At 37.0% G+C, this 13,397-nt stretch overlaps 1 protein-coding gene across 4 annotated transcripts in view; it reads right to left on the bottom strand.

Moving 5' to 3' along the window:
• The window catches only part of BANP (BTG3 associated nuclear protein), a 154,622-nt gene that overhangs the window by 63,967 nt on the left and 77,258 nt on the right, over nt 1-13,397 (bottom strand). For all 4 annotated transcript variants that reach the window (XM_072873314.1, XM_072873313.1, XM_072873315.1 and 1 more), the window contains 3 exons: nt 11,517-11,647; nt 7,591-7,653; nt 5,456-5,500 (listed from right to left, as the gene is read on the bottom strand). In XM_072873314.1, coding sequence (XP_072729415.1) covers nt 5,456-5,500; nt 7,591-7,653; nt 11,517-11,647 — 239 coding nt within the window. The remainder of the gene's footprint in view (nt 1-5,455; nt 5,501-7,590; nt 7,654-11,516; nt 11,648-13,397) is intronic.

Raw genomic sequence — 13,397 nt, 5'->3', positions numbered from 1 at the left:
ATGCAGAAAGACTCACGCTGTGAATGTGTCTCTGTCCCCACGGTACGACAGTTTACAAGGTTGATGTCGGAGCAGCACATTTCTTGCACTTCAAATTTCCTCCTCATTTCTTCAAGCTTTTGCCAAGAAAGTAACTGACAATCATCTTAATGCTACTGCCCTCTACTGCTTAAAAATTAGGGACAGGAAAAGAACTCCTACATTGTATTAATTCTTGACTGAAGAACTTGAATTTTAGTATTTTTAAATCTAGAACTTTTTAATTAGATACATTATATGAAAATTAATAACTGTGGAAGATGGTTCTTTCCTCTGTTTTGGATAATATATTATTATTATTGAAGTTGTTAATATTGATAGAAACTGCAGTATCTATTCCAAAGGCTTAGTAAAGGCAATTAAAATGCATATTCAGAAAATATATTAAACAGTTTCTTTCCCAATAAAATGACACCTGCAAAATGCATAAGAGTGAGCAGAAGCTAATATGTCAACTCATTTTGTTTGTATAACTGAAAACCACGCTTGAGTTATGGATTAAATTGGACCTTAAAAAAAATGTGGTGCCATCATTGAAAAGCAAGGTGTGAGTATCTCAGTCATGATCAGGGAGGTAAACAGAGATACAAAAACTAGATGTTAAAAGAGTTGGTTTAAGACAGTCCCATAGGTTTGTAAATAATCTCCTCCACAAACAAACCTATTTTCATTTTAGTTTGATCCAGTCACAAATAAGATTCACTGGATATTATGTGGAATTACTAGAATAGGGGTTTTTTTCCCCCCTGAAAATTTGGAACCATTTATCCCCCTTTTCCATTCCTCTAGGATTTAACAGCTTGCCCTTCACTTCAGACTACAGCAGAGTACAGAAATGGGACAGATGTTTCCAACATAGGTGATGAGGTCATATCTTCTGAGCTGTATTACAGGGTGTACTATGTGTATTGAAAACAGATCTGAACGAGACATCAGATTCATCCTCCTCCTGAGGACATTAAAGACAAACTCTCACTGATCTATTTCTCATGCATGTCTATATTCTAACCTTTCAGGCCCAACAGCAGCTAGCAGCTACTTCGCAGCACTGAAGTCTGCCATATTTTCTCCATCACTATGGCAATTTTCCAAGAATATCTTTTGCGATCACGGCTTCATATACTCTCATACGATCATTACACACACGTATGAGGAAGCTTTTCTAAAGCTTACTTGGTGAGCCACCTCCACAGCCCTGTATCTGAACTCTCCGAGACCTCAGAGCTGCCATAAAGCCCATAGCAGCAAGGTCAGAGTAAAAGCTCAGAAGGAGATAATGCAATCACTGCTCCATACAAATACCTCATTGAGCAGCAGGAAATGTGTTATTAATGTGACCCCCTCTCTCTCTACATATATGTAACTCAACAGTTATGGATGGGTCTCATCACACCACTTTGATTAATCTGGAAGACACTGTGTCTACAACTATGTAAGATGCCAAGTTTATTTTTGAAAAATGTAATGTAGCCGAAGCAATTCTGCATGTTTATTTCATGTGCACACAGTGAGAAGACTGATACTACAAAAGCAATTTACACTGGCTAGCTTTTTTCTGCTAAACCTATCATGCATGCTGTTTGTTCTGGATTCTCCTGCTTCTTCTGACTTACCTACCGATCCTGATACTAACTGAACTAAATGCTGCTAACTCTTATTAATTTTTTATTCATTGAGCAGAACAAATTGCCAGCTCTCCAGGAATACATATGATCATATTTTAGATTTTAAAGTGCATTAACTTTTTAATTTAAGAACTAAGGCTGTTAGTTGAAGACCATTTGCCTGGTGTCATTTTAATTAATTTCTAACTTGGAGAAACACTGGCTGTGAGGATGTACAAAGTGGAATGCCTAAAATTCAGAATCAAGGAATGTCAAACTATTGAAATTGTCCTGTTCTACCTCTTTATACCCCACGTATATTTCTGAACACTGCAGCACTGCGTCAGCATGTCTTGTGCACGACACACACTGAACACCTCCTGGGATGCACAACACTGAAGCTCAGAGGAAGAAAAGGATGGAGTTAGGGAGAAAGGACGGCAGGTCATCAGAGGAAAGAAAGAGACAAGTTAGAAAACTTCTGGTAATTCGTAAGTATAAAATGCGAAGTCCAAAAAAATTCCCACTGGTCCACAGCTTCAAGTATTAGTTAATATGAAGTCTAATTATTTTTGCAGTTTGGTATTTTTATTAAACGTGCACTGAAATATGAAACTTTCAGCTAATAGAACACATGTGTAGGTAGAAAGCATTCTTTTTGGCATGATTTCATTAGTTCCATGAACAATGATGCCAGAAAAACAAGGTCTAAATTCAGTGCAACTACCAGGACAGACAATTGGGGGGGGGGGAGGTTAAGATCAACAACTAGCAGCATTATGTGGAGAAGCTAGTGTTTATTACTAGTATTACAAGGCTTAAAACATATCTATCACCTTGGAAATTTTACTGATAAAATTTCACAGTAGATTTATGCCATTTTTTGCTGTAGCTCATATGAAGTTCACAACTCCATGCTTTGCAGTCCCAGCTTCTTGTGTAAAACCTTTTACTTGTGATTCTGAGTGAAAGTCTGCATCAGGAGGCAGTACTAAACCTCACCTGAACAGAGAGAATACCTAACATCTGTTAAGTGTACAGTAATATGTGGAAAATAGCGGAATGAGATGAATTTTCAAAGGGAATATTTAGCAGCCAAGCTAAGATCTAGTACCATTAGTAAGTATATATTAGTCAGCTAAGAATATTCAATAACTGCAGTCTCAGAAGTGCCACATGATTCACTTTCCTTATTATCAATATTCTTCAGTGTCCCTTGGCAGCGTGCATTAGAGTTCAAAACACGGAAGAAAAAGCCGCTCTCCTGAAAAGTAATGGACAGGTGGGAAAACTACAGAAGTCTCTCTGATCACAGGTCATGTACAGATGATTGCAAGCTACTGGATTGTTATGACTTACAATACCACCAAACCATATCATATGACAGGTTTTTGTGCTCTTATCCCACTACGAGTGCCAAGGAAAATGTATTAGTTTCAACTTCCATTCTTAAACCACAGTTTAGTTTAACTCATTTTCCTTTGCAATTTTTATGAGCTAATAGCTCAAAAAATGGTCGCTTAACGCAGATCAGCTGATGAGCAGAAGCCAGTTGAGCCGCAGACCCCCCCTCTACCCCCTCACATAACACACAGAGCTGTTGCAAAGAATCATGTGAGTGCTACTCATCCACTTTAGTGCAAAACAGGCCCGCATGGCTTAAACTGCTGCTGAGGGTTTCAATATCTAACGCAGAATGGAGATAAAAATCCCCTAAGTATTTGCTTGCTCCTGTTTTTTGGTCTGCTGGAAAACAGTTAAGCAGCAAATACTTTTGGAAGAGCTTGAGGGTTCCTGTGAACTGGCACAGATGCCAGCTGAAGTGTGACAACGCCTGACTGTCGATTCAAAAGTTACTCTTTTGCACCAAAATGCAGCTGAGTGCATGAAGAAAAAAATACCCCAGCATTTCACCATTTGTTTTCAAGGAAAGTTTAAAAGCAGGACCCAGAGTACAGCTAGTTAAAAAACCAAAAACTAGATGCTGAACTGATTTCCGACACAGACATGTACAGCCACAACCACTCAGACAGAACCAAGATTATCCCAATGAAAATATGATACGCTCTGTAATAGTACAGATGCCGTTACACAGATAAGCTGATGTTGATTTCAACAAAACAAACAAAAAAATGTATTAAATTACGCTTTTCTTCCCTATCTTGTGTGTGCTCTCACACGATTCAACAAACATGTTATCACATATCCATATATATGCCCAGACACATGTATACACACATTCACAAGCACACACTTTTAGAACACCTTTCTTCCAGCGTAGCCTTATTCTGCAGGTACTAATGCAACTGCTCAGATGATCAGCAAGACTCCACTCATGGGTATTTGGAGTTTGGCAGTTTTTTACTACTATAGAGTTTACAGTTTTTTACTCCATCACTGTTTTAGCATGAGACACAGCTGAATGCTACTGTTATATGAAACAACTTGCCCCTCCCTACCTAACATAGGGGGTTTCAGGAAAATATGGTCATCCAAGCATTCCCCTTAAAAACAGTGTGAACTCGCAACAATGTTTTAAACTATATTCTTTGCTTCTATTTAAGAAAGAGAGATGCAATTTGTGGAATACTTATTATGAATAGATATTTCAAGGGGAAAAATAATGGTACTAGGCTACAATCACAAAAAATGCAACTTGATCCACACGCCGCTCTGAGAGACATAACACCACCCAATATTAGTCTTTTAAGAAGATGTAATTTGGACAGCAGTATTTCACAAAGAAGGAAAAATGAACAGTAAGTACTAAAACAAAGGTTCTGATATGTCTCCAAAAAAATCACCTTTCCTAGTCTCACTTCTGCAAAAGTACTTCTGATTAAAGGCTCAGTAAAGAATACTGGGGGGGGGTGGGGGGTGGTGGGTGGTGGTGTGTTGAGGGTGTTTTTTAAATACAAGTTAGATTGCTTCCCCACACAAATACTGTATGTGGTCAAAAGTTCTGAGTACTGGCAGCTTCTCAAGGCCTTTGAGTTCAAGAACCTTCATGATCTGAGCCTTTTCAATTCAGGAGAGTATTCAAGTTCTAGCCATATGTCTCACAACTTATTAATATTCAACAGGAACAAAAAAATTCATAACACATTTATTCAAGTGGCCTGGCTAGAAAGCTTCTTACAGGAACATTTTTGTGCTGTGGATATTTTAATATAGCTCAACATTTAGTAAATTGTGTCTGAGATCAAGTGCTAGCAATTTTTCTGACACCTGACATGGAAATTCTGCTAATTTAATCACTTATTGACTCATCACTCAAAGTAAAAGCTTCTTTTTCTTACCTCATGTATGCATAAGCACCTAATAAAGCCATCTTATCAAAAAGAACAAAAGCAGATGTGAAAGATCTGTTTCTCCCAAGACAGCCATATAATGAAAAAATAGCTGCTTAAACCTCAGCAATAAATGTTCTTAGGTTTGCATAGACTGCAGTCCACATCTGGCCATAGTGACAGTTGGTAACAGAGAAAAGAACATACTGTACACAATATAATCAATCCAGTTAGTAAATGTTAAGAGGGAAGAGGCCAAAGACAAGAAGGTATAAAACACAGGGATAAAGTATCTTGCAGGAGTAACGAAATAAGCTTGGTCAAATACTTTGAGTCCACAGACAAAATACTTAGCTTACATTTTATCATTCTGCAAGCTGTTTATTTAAACAGAAAGACCAGAACAGATTTTGCTCTTTAAAACAGCCACTCATTCCAACTGCAATGTGAGATCATTCCAACTGCAACATTAATTTTAAAGACCAAAGTCAAATGCTGTTTAAAACTCAGTTCTGTTCCTACCTGCCCATCTTGACCCACGTGAACTTGATGTATCTGCAGGTTTCCCTGGAAAATAAGAGCATTGACAATAAACACAACTTTGGAATTTAAGAAGTTGCCCTGTCCTGAACAAGGCCTATTTCTCATCTCATTATTGAACAACTTCAATATTAAGGAACTCTGTTAATTTAGGAAATTCTGCTGAGGGTTATTTTGGTAATCCAGCTACAATTCAATGGTCAGCACTTTAACCACAGAGGATAAACAGACTAAAAAGCAAGGAGGTTTTTCAGCACCAGCATGTTTTGCTTTTTGAAAGTTACTGTATAATGTACAGTATTTTTGTGCAAAGTTAGTTTGTATGGCTTTTGAGGTTAAGATTTTTGGTTTTCCTTATTTATATAAAACTGCAAATTTAAGTCAAACCCTTACTACACTAGAATTAGCAGTATAACACTTTTACAGGTATGGAGTGTTATTTACTATTTGTTGTTATAAAGTTCCTGCCTGTGCTAACAGATTTTTTTTATGTTACCCAAATTCAATACCAAAGACCAACATAGCTCTATTACAGGAGTTACATCTATTACAAAAAATTCTCAATAATGTAAAGTATTTTAAAGGAAAGTGTCGCTACAAAGTCTAAAAAGGAAAGCAGTATCTTTACAAAATGATGTTTTTATTCATATGCTCAGAGATATCTTTTCAAAAGGACACTTAGATTAAGAAAAACCAGCTTCCCAAACACAGTGACTTGCAGTGAAATAGCACATTTCTTTGAGGAAAAAATACCAGTTCTTTGATTTGCATGTTTTCTGCATTTTCTCTTGCTGGCAGCACTTCCTCTTATTTGAAGCTGTGTACATTGTACTAAATTTAAAACCAGATGTTTTCATCTGTCATGGACAAATATAGTCCTTAAAAGTCCTACATACGGGAACTTCATATGAAGCCAATAGACACCGGCGTGTGCTTGAACCTCAGGATCAATTACAACTAGCATCTGCTGAATCATAATTTTTTCAGTGGCTCTTTACCCAAGAACTGCTTCAGTTTTATTGTAGCACACAATGCATTCCTTTAGACCCAGAACATGTTGATCCTTTTTTTATTTCTCTCTAGGTCTGACAAGCTCTTCAAAGGAGACTGCCTTTAACTGTAATATTTATATAATATTTACATAATATTTATTCTACAATAGCTCCCTGTGTTAACAGTATTCCTCTGCACCAAAAGTGGTCTTACAAGATGTGATTTAAGGTACTTTGGAAATGGATTAAACTAACCCACAAGCAGATATGCTTAACGTGGAGTAAAAAAACTCTACAGGGAAATCATACAGATTAAAATTGTAGTCTGCGTTTATGTTTAACCCTATTTTGCTATTGTTTCCTCATGTAAACAAACTAAGTGCACAAGAAATCTAACAGCAGTCTTAGCAGTTAGGAGTCTCTATACATTCTTAAATAACCAACAATAACACTCTCACTCAGGTAAATTCGGCTGGCTTTAATGGCTGTTTTGCCTGAGTGGGAAAAAGAAGTCAAAATTGGAGGGTTCAGTACTGGATTTATCCACTTCCATTCTACTGTACTATTTTTATGGAAAAAAATTATGAAGTGAAACTACTGCAGTGCCAGATTACTTGATCAGTAACAAAGTAAATTCACTTCATTCTGCAATATATCTTTACTAGATGGCATCTGAGGGTTTCCTCAACTCCTGTTCAACAGTTGCCACAATTGAAGACACTGAGTATTCTGAACACATTTAGTTCATAAACCTAACTAAAATAATTTCATTTCTCAATGGCAGTGCAAGCACCTAAGCTGGTTTCCTATAATACTCTGTAAGTACTAAATTTCCAGCAAAGACCATCAGCCATATACAGCAATCATTAGTGTAACACACACACGGAGCTGTCTTGGCTGGTCAAGGGAAGTAAAAAAAAAAAGAACCAAACCACAGAGACAGAAATATCATATTGCATTTACTGCCATAAAGCACATTTCATCCTGGCTCCACCACATGCTGTCACTTCTACCCGCACTGGTCTCTGTAGTGTATTGTAGCAGATCTCAGAGGTACGGTTTTAGAATCAGGGCCCTAAGTTCCTGCCAACATCTGCTCCACGGGCACCCAAATGTTTGGCTCACCTCACTGTCCTGCGTGATTTGGACTTGCTCGCCTTGAGGAACCTGGGCTATGTGGAGATGGCCCTGTGGGATCCGCAACAAAAGAAAACACCAAGGAGCATCAGAAGAAAATCAAAACTAGAGGAAGGAGCTATTACCTTGGATTCAATACAGCTTAACGTACAGAAGCAAAATGCTTATTCAATGAAAACCATTAAAGATAGCTTTAAAAAAGTGAAGTGCATCCATATTTCCCCATCTTTTTATGCAAAGTATACACAGAATGACTTTGAAGAAAGAATGGTTCGTTTGCACATAAGAGGAAAGAAAATAGGCATAATAATAAACAACATTTATGTAGTGCATTTCTCTATAGACAAACTAGCTGCATTTTGAGGGATACACAAAGCATGGGACTAACTTGCTTTGGTAGATTAGCATTCTGCCTGAAACATTAAACCCATTTAAAGACCTGGGAAACTTAGTTCTTAAAACAGATACACCAAGGCTAACTACTCTAGGCTAACTACTCACTAAGAATGAGGTTTTAAAAGGTATCTAAGTATCCATGTATCTTTGTACATTCACATAGTTATGGTGAAGTACAGTACCATGCTAAAGACTCTCAAGCTGCTGTAAATTGGCATGAAGTCATTAATTTGAATGCAGTTACACTGTTTTATGTTAGTGGAGAATCTGCCCTAACAGTTTTAATAATGTTAATACTTTGTATTGCTGACCATACCCACCACTTCAGAATGGTATCAAGCCTACCATTTGATCAAAAACATGGATAAGAGAGTGGACGGAATTCCTTGTGCATCCTGACTAGCCCAGCAAGTCTTTGCTACTGTGATTCACCTGAAGGGAGATTGGATTCTAAATAACCTACTTCAGGGTTTATAAGGCTTTGTGTTCATTTTAATATGCCTGCATGAGACAGAGATTAAAGATAATCATTTGGAATTCTGTCAAAGGCTCTTCTTATTTTATAACACAAGAACAATTGCATGTGATTTTCAAAGAAACACAGATCCCTCTATTTCAAACAGTTTCATTTCCTTTGGAAGGAAACTGTCTATTTATAGGGAGAAAAAACATACTGAAAGTATCACTCTGACAAAAGGGACTGTATATAAAATTAGAGCACAGCCCAGTCCACGTTGAGATTAGAATCACTTTCCCTCCTTAACATCAAGCTCTCAGGGCTCCCAGGAAAAAGCATTGAACATTTAAAAGATCCATTTATAGTGTTTTCAAATATAAGCAGTCCTTTCTGACTAAAGGGAGGGGGGAGGAGGTGACTTTATTCACCTTTGTATCATGCAGCATTCCAAAAAAGCACTGCTCACTCATCTTTTGCAGATACATAGCTGGTCTTCAAGGACAGTCCTTTTAGTTTGTTCACAAATTCAATTCAATACTGATTTGTTTTAAACATATATAGTATAAATAACTACTACCTTACTAATGACTCTTAGCCTGATCTATGTGTATCATTCCCTAGAACAGAAAAAGCAATACCATTTTCATCTGTTTCAACCTAGGACCCTTCTACATGTCTGAGAAATTATGACAACATTTAGACAGTGGCTGTGGGTCCTCGTGGATTTTTCCTGGATTCCACAAACAATTTAAAGGATAGTTGACAGGTTCAGATCTTTTAACGAGGCAAACTTTCATCACTTACATGTACAAATGTAACCATTTTGTCTATTATATCCGTGTATCTCATATAATTTTCCCTCCTACCTTGTCTTTCAGTTAAGAAGATATGCTCTTTCAAATAAAGAGGGAAACCAAGAGACAAAGAAATTAACACCATAATACTGTAAAGTTATGGTGAAGCGAAGCAGAAAGGGAGCCTTTGCACCCAGTTCCTGCAGAAAGAGCATTATTTCACTGAGGATGCTCTCAACTGACAGGAGGGGAAAAAAAAAGTTTGCAAGCTAATTTATTGAACTTCTTTCTCTTTAGTCCTCTTCCAAGTTTGAGAATAGTAACTCAAAGCATCTAGGATCTAGTTCCATTAAGCAATCACTCTCCAGGATTAGCTCCTCAACTTCAATTTCAGTCATATTGTATCCAGGTACGTAATGGAAAGGGCAAGGCCTTTGGGAAAACAAAAGGGGTGCCCCGGCCTTTCCAACCCTATCTGAATCTCACAGCTAATGGTTCCTAGCATTCCTTACACCCACACTCCAGCTCTTTCTTTTCTCTTACTTTATAAGCAACCTTTTTCACTTTGGAAAAATGTGCTCTCTACTACAATTTCCTCTCCACAACTCTTACAGTTGCTGTCTGGAGTTCCTCTCAATCACTTTCATCTCAAACCCCTTCCACTTCCATGCACTCCTTAAAAAATACTCTGGCTAATACTGAAGTCCTCCTTTAAGCAATGCTTACAGCTCTGTCAGTTGCCTTCAACGCTGTGCCACACATCTTGACATTGTCCCCCAATTTCCATGACACTTTTCTCCTCTGATGCTTCTACTGCTACTCCGGTAGACCTTCAGCAGGTCTTAACAGACATGTCTTTTTTGCTAACATTCCAAAAGCATCTGTCCTTCGTAGCCCTTTTTTCTTCATCGTATTTCTGAGCAACTTCACCATTTCCACGCTATTTGCAGCTCTACATGACCAGACTTGAGTATTCCCTGTGTTGATAGAGAGTTTGCATTCTTTATGTGTAAATTATTCAGTTGGGCACATCTGCTCCTTCTCTCCTGCACTGCCTCTCTTACTTGGGGAGAGAATACTATAAATATCTACCAAAGATGCTTCATTATCCTACTTCAGACTCTTCTTTGTAATGGCATTGACTAAAACCTTTACAACAGCCAGACTACTGGGCACTACAGTTTATATTGTTGACTAATATCTCTCAAGAATTCTTGTTTATTTGCCCATTTCCACCTGTTTCTGTAGCCTGGTTTCTAAGGAAAGTGAGCTTATGTGATCATCATGCAGAACAGGTACATACGTGTCTGTGCACATTTCTTTTTGTTCTGTGCTTGGACACTGCCTGGCACAGTTGAGTGCTGGCCCATACTCAGACTTCTGGGTACCTTCAAAACACTAATACCATCACTGAAAAAGTTTCTGTGTTATATGACCGTGCATAAACGCTGTGAACTGCAAAGCCTGAAGTTTTTGAAAACTAATGGCAGACAAATTTCACACATTGAATTCTCAGGTTTCTACCACAAAAGAACGAGTGTCAAGATATAATTCACTATTTCTGAATGCCGCACGTCAGAAATGCCACACAATTCATTATTTCATTTTCTTCTACTTTTTTTTTTAAAAAATTTGAATTTAAAACAATCCTTGTAGTCAAACTGTGGCACACAGGAACTATAGCCAAGGTGAGTTTTTTCAAAGGACGCTAAAACCATATATAAAAATAACGATGGCCTGAGTTATGGTAGGAGTCTAGGCTTAAAAAATGTCAATATTTATAACTTTTACTTATATACATGTATCTAAATGAATACACATGTAAGGGATTCAGCTAACAGATGTTCAAAAATGCCTGAGAATGCAGGTTTTTTTAAAATGAAAATAAATAACTAAATGCATTCTTGTTTTGAAAGTCATAGCTAGAACTACCTCTGAAGTGTAACTCATAGGCTTAGTAGGTCTGCTATTACTACTATGGCAAGTGCAAGCAAACGGCCAGGTAGAGCCCAGTCAATTCTATATACGGTAATGAATGTGGCATTTATTTGCAACAACTGTGTGAGCAAATCCTGCGTGAAGATTTTTGCCAAGTAACTCTAAAATTTTTTTAATAAGCCTTCAATGTTTATTTTCTGAAAAATCATGCTTAAGAAGTGATGATAGGTCACTTTTTTAAAATAAAAAAATTAAATTTCAGCTGAAGCAACGTTTGCAATAATCTAGATTGTTTAAATGGAATCGTTTAGAAAAAGTGGAGTACATACTACTTGGACTTGACCATCTTCTCCTATTTGGTGGATCTGAACCTGCTGAGCATTGGCTAGTGCATAGTGTAGTGCTTGTGGCTGGTTCTGCTGGATCTCATTAGAAGCTGAAACTGAACTCTGCGAAGCCTCTGAAAAAGAGACAAAAATCCAGCTTTATTATCTGTGTATATCTCACGCCAGTGACCATGCAACAATGCATACTTAAAAACTGTGGAAAACAAATGCAGTCAGTAAGCAGATGCTGATCGCTTATACATTAATATTCTTATTCACTGCTCACCTGTAGATTTCCTACAAATTCCAAAGGAGTTCCAAAGGCTATTTTGTCTCCGAGAAAGCATACGTTTAAAAAGCATCTTTTGTATCTAGATTAAAGATTCTGCAACTGTAAAAGTCATATCACAGCAAAACCACATACATTTCCTAAGCAGTTCAACGCTTCCTTTTGTGCACCTGTGTAGCTGAGAATTATTACTGCCCCCACCACCACAAGGATACATTTGAAAACCCATCCTGTAAACTGAAGTTATCATATAAATAAAGGATATCTCTCAATTGTTTTTCAAGATCCATCATCTATAATTCATACTGACACACAGAAGCCTGGAATTATTTTTTTAAAACCTCAAAATGGCAGGTTGATTTCTTGACTTAGATGAATTTAAACGCTACCTCATGCTGCAAAGTAAGGCCTTCTGAAAATGTCCCTACAAAAAGGAAGACACCTGGGTGTTATCTTCGGGTAACAGCGACAGCCACCAGAAAACCATCGCATGATTTCAAGAGGGTAACAACTTGCATTAGAAGTAAACATATCATAAATTCATTTCTAGGTTTTCCAGCTGCAGGGAAAAGATTCTTATAAATGTAAGATGCAAAAGGCAAGTAAAAATTTTTTTTTTTTTTTAGCATAAAAGCACTCAAATAATTTTTTAAAAAATTATTGAATTTTAATTAAAATTTAATTTGAATTAAAAATTATGACTTTTTTTAATGCATTTGGTGTCAGTGACACTGAGAGACTAATAATGTCAATAATTCTGGACTGAAAGGGTGAAGTGGAATACAATGGACCAGAGACTAATGCTATGTATGGGTCTTCCTACAGGTTAAGATACCACTAGCAGGGAAATGGAGCACTAGATACCATATATCCTTTTAGGAATCAGGAAAAAAAAATGGGGCTATCAATCAATGACACTTCCGCAGCACACGTGACAAGTTCAAATATGCACTGCCAGGAAAAACCTTAAAATGTCCCAATATCATACTAATATCATACTAAGATTCAGCATCAGTCCTAGTTTTCTTCCTTTCTTATTTCAGACATCTTGGAGAATAGGACTGTCAGAAAGGGCTTTTAGAATAATGTATTTGAAGAAATATTTTTTACATACAGTACTCCTGTAAACAATTTAAACATTTTTCTCTTGCTATGCCACAAAAATACATTGAATGAAATCTCTGAAGCATTAAGTGTTTTACCATTTCTCTAAATTATTTATTGCTCTGACAATGACTTTTATGCTACAAGGGAACGTAAAACACATTAACATCTAACACGTAGTAACATTCAATACTATGCGGCTTTCAGGCTGTCCAAGCACTGGAAGCTATAATGAAAATATGTAAGAAAAAGTGTCACTCTACTTCCACTGTAGATCATTTCCTTACAAGATTTTATGTATTGCTTAAATAAGCACTAGATGGGCCTCATCCTGCTCAGAGGTGACTGATGGCTGATATATTTTGATTTTTATAAAATGATGGTTGGTTTTTTTTGAACCAACAGAGCAGGAAGCCATCTTTCATAAAATTTTAATACCTCTGCTTAACACTAAGATTTATACTGAGAGGAGAATGTTAGTTTTGCAAGAA

Source organism: Ciconia boyciana, chromosome 9, assembly GCF_034638445.1.
Source record: "Ciconia boyciana chromosome 9, ASM3463844v1, whole genome shotgun sequence".
Classification (NCBI taxonomy): Eukaryota; Metazoa; Chordata; class Aves; order Ciconiiformes; family Ciconiidae; genus Ciconia; species Ciconia boyciana.
This window is presented reverse-complemented; position numbering and strand designations above follow the sequence as displayed.